Source organism: Chinchilla lanigera, unplaced genomic scaffold, assembly GCF_000276665.1.
Source record: "Chinchilla lanigera isolate Chin_1 unplaced genomic scaffold, ChiLan1.0 scaffold00001, whole genome shotgun sequence".
NCBI classification, from domain to species: domain Eukaryota; kingdom Metazoa; phylum Chordata; class Mammalia; order Rodentia; family Chinchillidae; genus Chinchilla; species Chinchilla lanigera.
Window position 1 is genome coordinate 9,246,971 of NW_004955402.1, and position 17,215 is coordinate 9,264,185.

Consider the following 17,215-nt stretch of genomic DNA (forward strand, 5'->3'; position numbering starts at 1 on the left):
TTTTTAAAAACCTGCTGTGCTACCTTAGGTGTGTGCACATTGTGTAGCGTATCCCTTCCCAACACCTCCTGCTGTAGATCTGACGCCGTCACATGTGACTTTGCCCATCGCCTCGTTCCTGCTGTGTGCTGCTGCTCTCTGTCCGAGCTGTCGCTTCGCAGCGGCTCCCCTTGCCCTTCCTGGTCAGAGTCCTTCGCGACCATTGGACTGTCCTTACCTGTGACCTGTCATCATTTGTGCCTTCACTGTCCATTGCCAGTGACTGCACTCGTTACTGCATCCACACCGTTCCCATGCCTCCTGTCTTTCCGGCTCTCTCTGCCCAAACCCTAGCGATTGCTTCACACTCTCTGGATCTTAATTCTCCTTTGATTCTACTACCTTTGTCTGTCCCCCACTGTCTTCATGAAATCCTTCCTTAAATCTCATGCTGAAGTAGTATAATAACACCTTTGTGTTCATATTTTTCCTTTGCCTTTCTCTCATTTCACCACTGTTCCTTGGCAAAATCACAACAGGTTTAAACTAGTTGTGCCTACATGATACCTACACACACATAGCTGGAGAAAGAAACACAACCATATGATGTAGTTTTACTTTGGATTTACAGCCAGAAGGAACTTTCAATTGGGGCCATGATGGAGTGACTAATACCCAGCCTGGTGCCTCACTACAAATAACTACAAAAACTAGACAAAATACGTGGCATGACTGTTTCCACAGCAGCTAGTGAAGGACACTGTCCTTAAACGGGCAGGCATGTAAAATGAGCCCTGTGTGTACATCACCTTTCTCCATGAGGGCATTTCCTAAAAGGGCACAAGGAAGAAGCCCCAGTAGGAAGCATGAGTCTCACTGAGCAGAGGAGACAGACCCAGGGGGCAGAGGGCAGGGTGCCAGAAAGGAAGGAGTCACAGCGAAAGGCTGAATTCCCCTAAGGTTGGCGATCCACTCCTGAAGCTGCACATGCACAGGGACAGGCGTGAGAGACCATAGGCTTCCAGAGAGTGCAGCAGAGCTCAGACACGCTGGCGTGCTGGCGACTCACTACCCAGCTCAGGCAGACGGATGTCGGTGATCAGGCTTGCTCTAGAAGAAAGGGCAGAGCTAAACAAAACCTAAATCCAGGCCTTGACAGACAAGATCCACGTAGTTAATCAGCAGTAAGCTTACTGGTGAATAAAAGCTAACATCTTTTAGAAAAAGATAACGATTTGGATAATCCACAATGTATGATTCAAAATGCCAGCAAAAAAGAAAGTTATTGAACATGTGAGAAAAGAAAGAAATGCCTGATGATCAAAAATTTAAGGTCAGTAGGAACAGACCCAGAGATAATCCTGATCTTGAAGTTAGCAAAAGCCTTCAAATTAGCAATACTTAAAACGGAAGAAAATCTGGAAAACACTGTGTCAACTGAAAGAAGACACTCGTGCGTGCACACACACATGTTCTAAGGTTCCATGTGTATGAAATGGCAAAACAGGCAAGGCCATAGAGACAAAAGCAGGCTGGTGGTGTCTAGTGGAGAAAGTTAGAGAGGAGTGGGGATGACTAATGATACATGCAGGTTTTTTGGGGGTGATGAAAATGTTTTAAATTGTTGACTTGTGATCGTTATGTAACCAAATGTATTAAAACCATCAAACTGTATGCTTTATATGGAGGAATTATATGGTATGTGAATTATACCTCAATAATATTGGTTTTTTAATTTAAAAAATGGGAAAGATTGGCAAGACGATAAAAAATACTGAAGAATTTGAATTTATGAAAAAGAACAAAATGGAAATTTTAGAGCTGTAAAAGGTGAGTTAAGAACAAATTAGAAAAAAAAAATCATAATGTTTAGGCCGGGAGTATAGCTCAGCAGCACAAGCACTTGCCTGGCAAGTGAAAGGTCCTGTGTTCGATTCCCAGTACCAAAAACAAAACAAAAAAACAAGTTAAATTAGATAGACCTATAAGACATGATTAGTGCATTCAAAGGCACATTAGTAGAAAACATCCAAAGTATTATGTAATGAGATGCGTGGGAAACAGAACAGAACAGCATAAACTGGGTGTGAGGTCCACGCCTGTAATCCCAGCTACTCAGGAGCCTGAGCCTACCTCAGGAGGGTCAGATGTTTGAGGCCAGGCCTGGGCAACATAGACCCTGTCTCAAAATGAAAAGGGGCTGGGGATGTCACTCAGTGGGGGAGCACTGCCTAGTGTATGTGAGGTCTTGAGTCCAACCCCAGTACCAGAACAGCAGCAAAGTAGAACAGAACGTCTACAGTAACTGGGCCGCGGTCAGAGTGTCTATTTATACGTGCTAATTGGAATCCCAGAAGGAGATGAGAAAGGAAGTGAAGCACTAAAAGTATTTGAAAAACCAGTAGCCAAAACCCTTCTAAATCTGATAGGTGGGGACATTGTACAGATTTAGTAAACTGCACTTCATGCAGAATAAATAGAGTCCAGAAACTTCAGGTAAGCACTTCATGGTCATCTTACAAAAATCAACACCAAACATGCATAGAGAGTAGCATTTAGTTAACATTTCCCTAGGATATGGGAGCCAGAGAAGAATGAAATTAAGTCTTTGAAGTACGTGGGAGGCTGAGGCAGGAGGATCGTTGCGAGTTCAAGACCAACCTGTGTTACAAAGTGAGCTCAAGGCCAGCCTGAACTGCAGAGCAAGACCTTGTCTCATAAAGACCAGTCAGTCAGTGAAGCAATCAATAAATTAAAGTACTTGGAAAAAAACTGCTGATTTTAAACAACAACAATAAAAATCACTTGCTGGACTTGTAATGCTTAGAAAAGTAAATTCTATGACAGTAATACAATAATGGTAAATTCTGGGTTAGGCAGGTAAAGGAGTAACAGGTAAGCCGTTTGAAGTTTCTTTCATTGTTTGGAAAGCGTAAAAATAATTATTTAGAAAGTGTAATAAGCCAAAGAATACTGTACTATATCTCAGTGACAACCGCTGACATGATAAGTACAAAGTGAGGAGAGGAATGGAGTGGTAGCCCAGTGGTAGATGTGTGTTTAGCATGCCTGAGGCCTTAGATGTGATCCCATGTGTGTGCACACGTGCGTGCACACACCTAGGGGAAAAGGAGATTAATGACAAAAGCTTACCTAATCAAATAAAAAGCAAGAGAGAAAAAACTGTGTGGGACAAATAATAAATAAGTATAGCAATAGGATGGTAGAGTTCAGCCCACTGACACCCATGATTACATGTAACAAGTTCGGTAAATGCTCCTAGGCCAGGGATATAGCTCAGTGGCATAAGCGCCTGCCTGGCGAGTGCAAGGTCCTGAGTTCAATTCCTGGTACCAAAAAAAAAAAGTAAATGCTCCTATTTAAAGATAGAGAGTTAAGGTGATTTTAAATACACAAGTGCTGTAACGTTGTGTATGATACATACTTTAAGGACAGGGTTCACAACATGACTAAAATTTAAGGTTGGGAAAAGATACACCATGCAAATCCAAACCACAGCAAAGCCTGTGTAGCAGTAGACTTGAAGGCACGAAGTATTATTAGTGACAGAAAGGGACTTTCATAATGATAAAATGATCGGTTAAATAGGGAAATGTAAAGGTCCAAAATGAGATGCAGCTAACTACATAGTTACAAATACATGAAACAGAAGTTAATGTGACTGGGGTGACCTAGATGTCCCGATGAGAATCAGAATATAAATGGTCCGTAAATTGGAAGTCATATATTGGCTGTGCCGCGGGTCAGACCCACGGTCTTGTGTATGCCGCTCTTTAAAGAAGAGAAAGGTACTGGGTGAGCGCCGCTGCCTGTGTCTGGTCGGCAGGTCGCACAGACTCCTCGCCCGCTGCAGCTCTTCTCCCCGCAGACAGCCCACTGCAGAGCCACAGCAGCGTCTCTGCTCATCTTAGTTTGTGACAGTGACATACCTGGGCAACGGCAGAGAGTGTGAGACTTCTAAATCTATTGACAGGGTGCTGAATATTTAGCATTTGATTTTAAGAACTGATAATCTTTGAGTTAGAATCTTCCTGTCTCCTTTTCTCCCGAGTAGTGCAGGAGAGATCCTACCTCCTGCTGGGCTCGGAGTGGTGTCACGTTCAGAAGCTCCCGGACAGGAAATGGCCTCTGATTGAAGACAGAACGTATTCTTGCCAGGAGCCGTTCCGGCCATAGTTTACTTTCATAACTGTTGGCGTAAAGTGAGTCAGTAGTTGTGATTATCAGAAAATTCTGAAGAGTCAAGTTTTGAATGAAAGTTTACTGATAACTCGGGCTAAGTGTACATAGCTCAGTAATAGGAGCATATACTTAGCGGGTGCAGGCCCTGGGTGCAATCCCCAGCACCCCAAAAAAAAAAAAAACCAAAAGCAGCTTATTTGTAATTGGAAGTTTTCTTTTTTCTTTTTTTTTTTTTTTTTTTGGTTTTTCTCCGGTACTGGGAACTGAACTCACGACCTTGCGCTTGCCAGGCAGGCGCTTTTGCCGCTGAGCTAAATCCCCAGCCCCTTGGAAGTTTTCTTATATGTTCAGACTAACCTGAATTGATTAATCTTAACAATCTGTTAAAATAATAAAGAAGCATAAAATAAAAGAACAAAGGCATAAGAGTGAAGAGGGTTAAAGTTCTCTCATTTTAGTAAGCACTCACTGAATGATGAATACCTTGCTCCTTCTTTGCTTACCACTAACAGTTTGGTTGTATTTTTGTGGTGGATAAAATATACTGCATTTCACTTACAAAGATGATACTACAGACTTAGATGAAAATCTCAGAAAACTTCCTTTCCAGTATTAGATCTCAATTGCATTTTCCTCTTAATAGTTTTTCTTTAAAATGTTTTGAGGAATCAGTTATTCCTGAGAAATATTATAACTAAAAATAGAACTAATTACTTAATGCCATTACATTGTTTTAAAGGAATCATGGTGTGTGAGACTCATTGCTAATGGTCAGTTCCAGATAGCAGGCGAGGAGGGCAGCCTGACTTGTGGACAGGCAGGAAAGGTGAGGTGGGAAGTCGGGGAGAGAGAGGGCAGGAAGCATTGGGAAAAGAGGGCTTTTGCTGGCCTGGGGCAGCACAGGGTGAGCAGTCTGTAGCGAGGGGGCAGTTACAGCAGTCAGAGAAAGGAACTGTGTGCAGTGTAACGTGAAGCCCGACAAGTGGTAACAGAGTAAGGAGACTGTTGCAAGGAAGTGACTCAGTATGAAGTTACGCGGTCAGTATTTGTGGCAAAACCAGGACTGCAGTTCTTCCTCTGAATTCCTGTTTGAAAGGTATTTCAGTAAGGCCAGGCATGATGGCACACGCCTGTAATCCCAGCACTTGGGAGGCTGAGGCAGGAGGATTGTTGCGAGTTCAAGACCAGCCTGGGCTACAAAGTGAGCTCAAGGCCAGCCCGAGCGGTATAGCGAGACCCTGTCTCAAAAAGACAAAAAAGAAAAAGAAAGTTATTTCAGAAACCGCCTTGCCCACTGCTCCTTATTAGCCCGAGTGAGGTTTTTGTTACGTGGTAATATCAGAAAATACCAGTACCTCGGAATGACAGCTTGAATTCTCCTTAATCACCTGCGGTTGACTTTGATGATATTAGTGTTAAAAGTTAAGGTGGAATGAAAAATTTGACATGTTAAATAGAGTAAGATTTTCTAAGTTTCTGTTGATTACTCTGATATTTAAATTTTGTCTTTTTGTTGAAAGGAGCTTTTCACTAAGTAAATTGTGTATGTCTTGAGTCATTAGTGGCTGGGGGTTTTGTTCTGTTTTTGCGTGTGTCAGTTGATGTGTGAATCTTGTATGTCAGGTATGGTAAACCGAGAGGTGCTGGAACAGGTGGAGCGGGGATACAGGATGCCCTGCCCTCAGGGCTGCCCAGAATCACTCCATGAATTGATGAACCTTTGCTGGAAGAAGGACCCTGATGAAAGACCAACATTTGAATATATTCAGTCCTTCTTGGAAGACTACTTCACTGCTACAGAGCCACAGTACCAGCCAGGAGAAAATTTATAATCCAGATAGCCTGTTTTACACGCACAGATCTGCCAAAATGTAAAGACCTTGTGTAGAGTTCCTCATGTACAGGAATGAAAGGAAGAAAGTCTTCTTCACTCCGCATGTTTTTAATGGTAAACTGGAATTCCAGGTATGACTGCACAAAACCACTTTTTTTCTTCTCCAAGTGTTAAACTTTAAAGTACCAATGATGAATTTTCCACTTTATTTCAGGGTCCAAAGAAAGTAGAGCTAAGATATTGATGACAGGGTGAGTGACAGAATGGTAAAGAAGAGCGGCAAGGTTACTGTTTTAAATCATTTCCTTTCTTCCTCAAACTTAGATTCTATAATAAAAATTATTTCTCATAATTTTAAGAGAAATATTATTGTAGGCAAAACTTGGGAGGTAAAAAGTTATACCATTAGTAAAATTTAAAGGAATTAATAGGACCAAATAATTCCATTCCAGTTTTTTTTTTTTAATTTCTTCCATAAATTATTCTCAAAAGTTTTTTTTCTATGTTAAACAGTCAGTCTGAAGTCTTAATATACACCTCCTTTTGTGTGGAAATGGGCCACGCTTTTCAAAAGCAAAATGAAACAAAAAGGATTTTAAACAGTATTTAAAATTTGACTGTTAGACCACAGCAGTGGTGTTTGAAAGTATAACACACTAATGTTTATATTCATATTCTTAGAACTGGAAAGTAGAAAAAGAAATTTTTCACCAGTGTCATTTTCTGGGTAGTTCAGTTTAGAAAAATGAAGGTAGCCTGAAAGGTGAGTTAATCTTTTATAAAATTGCATTGATCTTCTTAAAAGGCAATATATAATTGAAATTGTACTATCCAATCCAAGCGGAAATCTTTTAATCTTTAAATGGCATGAAAAGTAAGACCCAACATTTAAGCAGTCCATTTTTAGAAATAGACTTGGTACTGGGAGATGTTGCTATTGTATTCTTACGGTGATGGGTGCCACAAACAGAAAATATCACTAGATCAGGGACTTGAATGCACTTTGCTTGTTTTGAATATAGAGTAAGAGGGAAAATGTATTTAAGAGAAATATGAGAAAAGAAAATGTGAAAGTTTCACAGGTAGAGGGATGGAATTTAATGTTTAATGTTGATAATCATGGAGGGACAAAGTGGCTTTGCTGGCACTCAAAGCTTGTCACTTAGTTTTCTGAGACTTTAGGAGTTACAAGATATGTCTATAAAATTAATTTTTCTTAACATACACACTGAATGAGTGTTATACCCTCAAAATGGTGAAGGTAAAGCTTCACACTAATTCCAGTGACACAGCTATTATACAAAATATTTTTAGAACTCCTGTTTTCAAACCCATGTTTGAATCTTCATTCCTTTTTAAAATATACTTAATGGTAGGTATTTTTCCCTCTAGGAATATAGTTGATTTTGGGAGGAAAACTTACTCAGAACAGTAATAGTAGTTCAAACAGGGCCAGTTTTTGACCATTTGAAGTGTTAATTTTTCCAACTAACTCAGAAATTCCAGAGTGTGAATTTGAATAACAGCGTTACTGGTTTAAGAGTCTAGCAAAGAAAAATTGAATTTGATAAATAAAAGTCTACTATTTTTGTTTTTAAGAACAGTTTTATAGTTACAATTGAAAGCATTATATAAGGTTCCTATATTTTCAGCATATAATTTTTAACTACCATCACTTACCTGATTTAATCATGAAATTAAAAATTCTGTGCCATAGTATATATGTTCAAATTCAAGCCATTTTAAAATATGACAAGTGAACTTCATGCAAGATGGCAACAGTACTGGTACTAAAAATTCTGGTTGTTTCCTCTGTTTACATAACCTGTTTAGTATTGAGTCCCTCAACCAAGAGATGTTTCCTAAGAAGAGTGCTGTCATTATTTACCCTTAACGTAGACAACCTGTGACATGACGTTTTTAAAGGGCTTTATGTGAACTATGATATTGTAATTTTCTAAGTACCATTCACGGGGTAGCAAAATTATGTTTATTTACTAATTCTGATCAGAAAAATAAGCCAGGAAAACTGATGGTATTCATTAGATTTTAACTGAATGGAGCATTTCTTTCTAATCCCAATTGTATAGTAAGGATAAAACACTAACTTAATGTGTATTCATCTTAAATTGTTATGTATTTTTAAATTGCCAAGAAAAAATAAACTGTTTTGTATATTTGAAGCTTTTTCCAATAACTTTTGTCTTCAGTGTCTTAATGTGGAGCTTAACCCTTACCAAAAATGGAAGTTGGCAAAAACTGCCTTCTAGCACAAACACTTTTTTAAAAAATGAGTAATGATAGCCTAAAACTTAATATTTTTATAAAGTATTATATTGTTTTGTGGATAATTGAAATAAAATTTCTCATTGAATGTGCTTGATTTATCTTTGCTTTTTGTTTTTATGGGGTTTTTTGTTTGTTTTGTTTTGTTTGAGACAAAGTCTCTCTATGTAGTTCAGGCTGGCCTTGAGCTCACTTTGTGGTCCAAGCTGGTCTTGAACTTGCAAGGATTCTCTTGCCTCAGCCTCATGAGTGCTGGGATTGCAGGCTGTACCACCATACCTAGCTAACATGCCTATTTTATCTTTTCAGTTGCTATTCATATATTTTCTCATTACTTTTTTTAAAAAATTGATATATCCTAAATTTATCCTTCCACTGGAAAACTTAGTTACATGTAACTCCTAAGCTAAGTCAATTCTTTATTAAATTTATTATATTATTAATAAATTTATTATGTGTGATTAGTTCTCCATATCAAGTGAGTGATGCATTACTTTACAAGTACTTTGTTCCAAAAAAAATTATACCAGCAGGTACAGTCATTGCATAAAGAAAACTAAATGACTTGAGGTAAGCTATTCATAGAGGACCTATGTAAAAGACATAAAGCCGAGTGACCACTTTTGACTATAAAAACGCATAATGTGTGAGCCATATCTCTTGTGTGCTGTACTACAAGTTTAATGAAAATAAAACTAATACTAAATTTTAAATGGCCATTCAAAAGTATTCATGATTTTCCATACTGTAGTTGTGTTAATGACCTTTTACAGTCATATCATCTAAACCTGTTAGGAACAAATAACACTTAGGCAGCACATTTCCATTAGTGAATATTTATTGAGTAATTTTGTAGTAGTAATAGTTCAATTAAGAGTGTTTTTCTTGGGGACTGAGGATTTAGCTCAGTGGCACAGCACCTGCCTGGCAAGCGCAAGGTCGTGAGCTCGATTTGTACCGGAAAAAGCAAAAACAAAAAACAAACAAAAAACAACAACAACAACAAAAAGAATGTTTTTCTTATTTGCTGTTTGCCTTTGAATTTGATACATACTTTTTTGGACATTAGAGTTGTATACTTGTATGTTGTCAGGTCTATTCCTTTACATGTTTAGGAAGCGCTTGTGTTCTTACGTGTAACTTTTAAGGCCTGACATGATTTTACCCATATGGTAAAATTTCCCAGCACCGTTCAGTGATTAATCCACTCCCACCCCATTGGTTTGAGTTCTTTATTTTATCTTTATTTCCCTTTCCCTTTCCGTTTCCCCTTTTTTTATTTTTTTTTTTAAACCCTTTTACCTCTTTACTTTACCTCCCTGCATTGCCCATGACAGCCTCATACTCGGAATCTTCCTGCCCCAGCTTCTGAGGTAACTAGAAGTGTGAATGCATTCACCTGCACCCTGCACCCAGTTGAGTTCCTTCTCTTATTATTGTGCATATTTGTCTAGTTGTCATTTCTGACATCAAGGTAACATGTAATTTATTTCACTTGATAATGCATTATAATAGGCTTTAGCTTTTTTTAGCTTTTTTTTCCTTTAGCTTTTTTTTTTAACTCTCGGTATCCTGGCACATTCTTGATGAGGTGTAGGCTTTATTTTTCTAAAACTCCTGGTGAGGTTTGGTTGAATTGCATTATGCCTATAAAGTAATTTGGTGAGCACTGGGATCTTCCAAATCAGTCTCGCCGTCTTCACTTAGACCTCATAGTATTCAGCATTCACAGTGGGCAGGCTGGGAGTGTAGCTCAGTGGCAGCATGCAGTTAGCCTGCATGAGGCCTTGAGGTCAGTCAGTGCGATACTGAGCCATGACACAATATGGAGGGAACAAAAGATTACATACTGTATGTCCAACTGTATGACCTCCTGGAAAACAGCAAGGTCAGTGGTTGCCAGGGAAGGAAGCCTAGGACCACAGAGGGTTCTTAGGGAAGTGGAGATACTCCGTATTTCCTTTTTTTGAGGTTTTAATGTAAGTCATATTCTTTAATTTCACATTCTATCTGTCCATTTGTAGTGCAGTAAAACTTTGGTTTATGAACATAGTTCATTCTGGAAACACGCTGTAATCCAAAGCACTTGTATGTCAGAGTGAATTTCCCCATAAGAAATAGTGGAAACTCAGATGATTCATTCCACAAGCCCAACATACTCATCTATTAGTACTTACGGTGCTGTAGTATACTACAGAGTAATGAAGAAAATACAAAAATAGAAAGAAAAGTGAGCAAATTACCTGCACTTCACTGTGCAAACCTTCATGGCTGTATGAGGGCGGTCAGAGAGACAAGGGGTGCTGTGCGGGACGACCTCCGCTGTCACTAGTGGACTCACAGCCGTCTGTGGGCTCCGTGGAATCTTTTTCTTTTCATGCAGTTCTAATAAGGAACCTATTCAGTGACCCTTGCTTTTGCCCGCTTTTGAAGGTTTCATAAAAACACGACCTTGCATTGTCATTAAACAGATTCATTGCTCGTCTGCACTTACCTGTGTAATGCTTTTCTACAAAATTTTGCACTGTGTCCCACGTGTTAGACCTCTCCCTAGTTTCATTTGAAGGGAGGGATTCCTCTGCGTTTTTCTCCTCCTTTGTAGCCGAGAACTCCTCCTCAGCCTCTTACTGCTGCTTGCAGTGCAGATCCAACCAGTTCATCAGCAGTCAGCTTCTGGCCACGTTCCCCTACCAGCTTTTGGATGTTTTCCTCCTTCACGTCCAGTCCCAGGTCTTCCCCAAGGACACACTTTCATGGACAACTGGTGGCTCCTCTTCATGAGCAAGGCTTCCTAAGTCATGTCCAAGAACGCAGTCAGGCCACAGTTTTCTCCACGCAGAATTGTGGGTTCTCTTGCAGGTTCTGTCCAGGATAAAGCCGTCCCAGGCTTTATGGATGATCCAAGAGCAGTTCACGGTATGGAAATGACTTTTCCAAAACTTCTAGAGGGTAACACTTGTTCCTTTGGTCACCTCAAAGCAGCACTGAAATAATGTTTAGGTGTAAAGCTTTTAAAGTTCAAAATGAGCTGCTGATGAGAGTGGAGTGGTGTTGGGAAGAAAGACCTTGACCTTAATGAACTCAAATTTTTCCAATAAGTCATCCTCAAAACCTGGAGGATGAGCAGGAGCATTATCCATAGCCAGAAAGGCTTTGAGCAGTAAATCATTTTCTAAAAGGTATTTCTACACTGCAGGACCAAAGACCCCATTGGTCCACTCAACGAACAAAATATGAGTAACCAGGCCTTGCCTTTAGACCTCCACATAATGTTTATCTGGATCTTCTGCACCTTGCATTTCTTGAAAGCCCATAGGTTCTCAGAATGATACACAAGCAGGGGCTTGACTTTGAAATCCCTGCCTACTTCAGCACAAAACAAGGTGAGAGGGGTCTTTCATGGACTTAGCCCAGGCATTGCATTTCCTCTGTAATGTCGATCCTCCTTGGCATCTTTTTTCCAAAAAAGTGCATCTCATTACAGTTAAAAATTTGCATATACAAGGATAGCTGGGATAGGTGTATTGCTGATGTCTTTGGTTTATTGAAAGGAACAGTCAGTGCTTCAAATTTTCTTTTTTCTTGACCAATTTTGCACTCTTGAATCTGGTAATCAGAATGACTGATCTGAAAACAACGAAACACAATATAAGAACCATTGTTGAACTCCTATAGTCTTATATGGTGAAACTGCATTATTTCCAATGTTTTTTTTTTTATTACTTGTTACTGTCTTTGATTGTTTGATCCATCTTATATTCTTACGTCTGGTGGACTGAGCAACTTCGTTGAAGATGACAGTATATGATGTAGCAACCATTGTTAATTCCTATCATTTTGCTTTGAGGTCATGTATTGTTTTTATTGTTTTTGTGTTGTTTTGATTTTTGTCTTTTTTTTTTTTTTAAGTTTTTAAAATAAAAAAAAAAAAATTTGCTCTGGCAGGTAACACTTGGAAGCTGTGAGCTTCTGGAACTTAGTAGTGAATAGCTCAGCTGCTTAGCACCCAAACAGGATGCAGTGGGGTATAGTCATGAGGCCTCTCCATGCCTCACAACACTATGGATGCCACTTCTCTTAAAGTTATCACACCATCCCCTGCTTGCCTTGAAACCTTCCTTCTTTTCTGTTGATGCACATGGCAGTTTACTTACGAGGTCAGTGTGTAAGGCTTTGCCTTCTCGCAGATAATACTCTTAGTCACACCTGCTAGTTCCTTCTCATTTCTCCACACCGGAAGCAACTTCTCTACATCTCCAGAACCTGCGGCCACTACTTTGCTATTCTTGTGACTCCTTTTGCTGCATCTAGCCCCCTTATTTCTTCCCTTTCCTTTAACATTGTGCAGTTGGTGGATATAGACTTACAAAAAGCATGTAATTTTGGCCACTTGCATACTTTGTTTTTACTTCTCAATCATTCCCTTCTTAATTTCCACTGTCATCATCTCCTTAGCACCTTTTCTAAATGGGGGCCATTGTATATCCTTGCACAGATGTTGACTACAGTACAGTATTACTAAACTCTTGTCATATACTGTTTTTTTGTGTTTATGAGACAGGGTCTCACTATGCAGTTCAGGCTGGCGTTGAGCTCACTTTGTAGCCCAGGCTGGTCTCAAACTCACAAAGATCCTCCAGCGTCAGCCTCCTGAGTGCTGGGACTACAGGAGTGCGCCACCACGCCCGGCCATACACTGTGTTGAATGGAACTGGCAATAAGGCAGTAGAAGAAGTGGTCTGTAGGGGCAGGCAGCATGATCTAGAATGAAGCAAAGCATTCCTAAGCTTCCTCTTGTATGCAAAAGCAGAAGACTGTCCATAAGTGCTTTGACGTGACAAAAAAATAACACTTGGGCCAGTTGTGGGCACCTTCCAACATTCTGAAAAAGCACTGGTTTCTGCCTAACACCATGGCGTGAGACCGAGCATCAGAGCATGGAAGACAATTGCCCAGACTCCGACAGTGAGAGAGAACCACCATTGGCTCAGTTGTGATCGTGTGACATTTGGTGTCATGTACTACTTGTGTGGTAAGACATTGCTCATTTATCAAGTTAAAATTTATTAGAAATGTTTGGTCATCTTGTGGAACACTCCCAGAACAAATTACTTGCAGTCCCAAGTTTTTGTTGTTGTTGTTGTTTTGTTTTTTTCCAGTACCAGGAATTGAACTCACGATCTTGCGCTTGCCAGGCAGGCACTGTGCCGCTGAGCTAAATCCCCAGCCCCTGGTCCCAAGTTTTTATTGGATATAGGAAAGTGATTGCTTTCTGTATTCTACAAATATGTTATCATTTATCTGAGAAATTTTTTAGTTGACTCAGATATTTCCACAGAAAACATGTCATTAGTGAACAGAAGCCATATTTCTTCCTTGCCAATGTGTGTACCTTTTACTTTCTTTTACTATTTTTAAGCACTAGCTGGGGGTTCCAATACAGTGTTGAAAGCAGCGGTGAGAGGGGATACCTTTGCCTTGCTTCTGATCTTAGAGGTGAAACTTCTTTGCAATAAATAATATCAGCTGGAGATACTCCTTATCAAGTTATGACAGTTCACCCCATTAGGGTTTAGATCTGAAATGTCCCCCAAATGTCTTGTGTTCAGAGGTGGGGCTCTTGGCAGGTGCTTTGATCCAGGGGAGTTATACTCACCACATCAGGAGGGGGCTGATGAAAGGTAAATGGGGGCGTGACCTGGAAAGGGGTTTTCTTGTCTCCATCTCTTCCCTTGGGGCTCTCTGCTTCCTGGCTGCCATGGCTTAAGCAGCTGTCCTTTACCAGACCCTTCCATGCTGTTGTTCCTTCCTTGGAGCCAGCCAACCTTGAACTGAACCCTCCGAACTCTGAGCCAGATAAACCTGTAAATTGCAAGTGTCAGGTATTTTGTCCCAGTGATGGGAAAGTGATTCATACAACCTCTAATCCCTACTCTACTGAGTTTTTATCATGAATGCGTGTTGGATTTTGTCCCCCAAAAGTATTGATAGTATGATTTTTCTTTAGCCTGTTGATGTGGTAGATTACATTGGTTGATTTCCAGTGTTCAACCAGCCTTGCATACCCAAAATAAAGCCCACTTGGTTGGGATGTATAACTATTTTTACACTTTGTTGGGTTCTGTTTATTAATATTTTGTTGAGACCTTCTGCATCTGCACCCAAGAGAGACTTTAGTCTGTAGTTTCCTTGTAATGTCTTTGGTTTTGGTATGTGGGTAATACTGTACTGGCCTCATAGAATAGGTTAGGAAGTATTTGCTCTTTGTCTTATAATTGTAGAGAATTACTATCATTTCTTTCTTAAACATTTGGTAGAATTCACCAGTGAAACCCTTGGGCCTGTACTTTTTGAAGTGAGAGGTTATTAGCTATTGATTCAGTTTCTGTAGTAGATACAGACATGATCAGATTGTGTGTTTCTTCTTGTGTAAGTTTTGGCAGACTATGTCTTTGAAGGAATTTGTTCATTCCATTTAGTTAATGTCCATAAGATCTATAGTGATGTTCCCGTTTTTACTGCTAATATCAGTAATTTGTGTTATTTCTTTTTTTAGCCTGGTTAGAGGATTATCAATTTCTTTTTTTTCTTTTTTTATTTTTTTTTATTTTTTTGTTTCTGGTACCAGGGATCGAACTTACGACCTTGGTGCTTGCCAGGCAGGTGCTTATGCCACTGAGCTATATCCCCAGTCTGAGGATTATCAACTTCATTGAATTTTTTTTTTTTTTTTTTTTTTTTTTTTCAAAGAAACAGCTTTGTTTTTATCAGTTTTCCCTTTTGATGTGTTGGCTTCAATTTCAGGTTTCTTTGTTCTTTTGTCTTTTTTTCTTTTGCTTTAGATTTAATTTGCCTTTCATTTTCTAGTTACCTACACCTGAAGCTTAGATATTTGATATTAGATCTTTGTACCCTACAGATTTTCATAAGGTGTATTTTATTTTAGTTCAAAATATTTTAGAAGTTTTCTTGAGATTTCTTTTTTGACCTGTGTATTATTGAAGTGTGTGTAGGGCTGAGGATATGTTCAGTGGCAGAGCATTTCCCTGGCATACACAAGGCCCTGGACTCTACCAGCACCACGAAAAATAAAAAAGTTCTGTGGGGAAGTGGTTCTAATTGTTACGTTATTGATTGCTCATCTAATTACACTGTAATCTGAAAGGAGACAAACCGTGCTTTCTGTTCCTTTAAATTTGTCAAGGTATGTTTATGCCCCAGAATGTAATCTGTTTTGCTGCATATTCCATGTGAGCTTCAGAGGAATGGATATTCTGCTAGTGTTGGACGAAATAACCTACAGATACTGACTATACCCAATTGATTGATTGTGATAATGGGTTTTGTGTGTCCTTCCTCATTGTCTCCCTATGGGATCTGGCCATTTCTCATAGAGGGGTGTTCAAGTCTCTGGCCTTAATAGTAAATTCGTCTGTTTCTCTGTGTAGTTGTCTGTGTTTGCCTCATTTATTTTGATGTTCTGTTTGTGGAGGACCACCTAGGCAGCTCTCCTTGAAAGAGGAGCAATTGCCTCCATTTTGGCTGAGCCTGACCCTATTTCCATGTATTGATAGGTACAGAGCTGGCTGGGACCTTTCCTTCAGTTGGCTTTAAGCAATGCATATCCGTCTAGCCAAGGTGCTGACAGTAATTGGAGATGGCAGGCGTGTTTCCTCTGACCTCCACTGCTCCCTCCAGTGAGCCAGGATGAGGTGGAATGTGTGAGCCGATGCTCCAGGCTGTCAGCTGGGATTGAGCCTTGGGGTAGAGGCTATGACTTCCTGCGGCTTCAAAGATTACACATCGGAGCTGAAGCACCGACCCCAAAACGTTAGATACTGTCTCAACTGTGTTTCTGTATATCCTTCTCTCTGCATATGGCAGGGGTGATTTCAGGCCTGCTACCTAACCCAGCTCATGGTGCTCACATATTTCCTACCACTCTCAACAGCCACTCATCCTCAAAGCCACTCCTTTCTTCATGAATGAATAAAAACTGGGTTCAGCCTTGGGTGGACGCCTTTGTTCTGGATGGCAATCATTATGGCTGGATTTAGGACCCCTTGGCTCCCCATAACTGCAAATACGCCTTAGTGTTTCTGTTCTCGCCATGGGTTGCACTGGATGTAATAGATTGGAACTGACTCTAAAATTCCAGTAACTTTCCATGGGATTACAAATACAAACTTCCTGGGCCTCAGCAAGGACTGGGAAGGGCTTTCTATACTGTTAGGCACATACACATAGACTGATCTGTTTCTTGGAGAATTCACCCCTTTATCATGTGATACCCTTTATTCCCGCTATTTGCTTTGAAGTCTGCTCTATCTGAAATTAATACAGCTATTCCTGCTTTCTTTTGATTAGTGTTAATAGCCTTTGTCTATCTGTCACAATCAGTTTGTGCTGCTTAACATCATAGACTGGGTAATTTATTGTGGAGGTGGTGGGGGGGTGGCCAGAGGTATGTGTGAAATGGATATGCAGGGCTAAGGGACTTCTGGAGCCACATACCCAAAACCTCCCAGAATGCATGGCTAGAGATCAAAAGACAGCTTGCAGGGCCTCGAGTCCCAGTAGGATCAAAACACATTGCCCTAAGGAGTGAATGCGCCCCCTCTCCTCCCCATACTCTGACTTACCACTTAGACTGGCCCTAAGCTCGGCCGTGTAACAGACCATCCTGACCTTCCCTGTGCGTCCCCTGTCCCGTACATGAACTCCTGCACAGACCTCCTTTTGTCTCTTAGCCTTGCTTCCTCGTTCTAGCCATGAAAAGCCACAGAAGCTTCCTGTTTGGGGCTGTTTTTTCCCGAGACTTTCACACTGAGGAGTCTTGGGTAAGGCAGCCCCTCTAGGCCTTCTTGGAGTTTGAATTGGACGTTGACTCCAGGTAGTCTCTCATCCCTTGCA

General features: G+C 40.2%; 1 protein-coding gene across 1 annotated transcript in view; it reads left to right on the forward strand.

Annotated features, from left to right (window-relative positions):
* Yes1 (YES proto-oncogene 1, Src family tyrosine kinase) overlaps positions 1-8,213 on the forward strand; it is a 55,480-nt gene extending 47,267 nt beyond the window's left edge. Inside the window, exon 12 of the mRNA XM_005372669.2 lies at positions 5,806-8,213. Within this exon, the coding sequence (XP_005372726.1) occupies positions 5,806-6,014 (209 nt within the window). The 3' untranslated portion in view covers positions 6,015-8,213. The remainder of the gene's footprint in view (positions 1-5,805) is intronic.
* Positions 8,214-17,215: the final 9,002 nt, after the last annotated feature.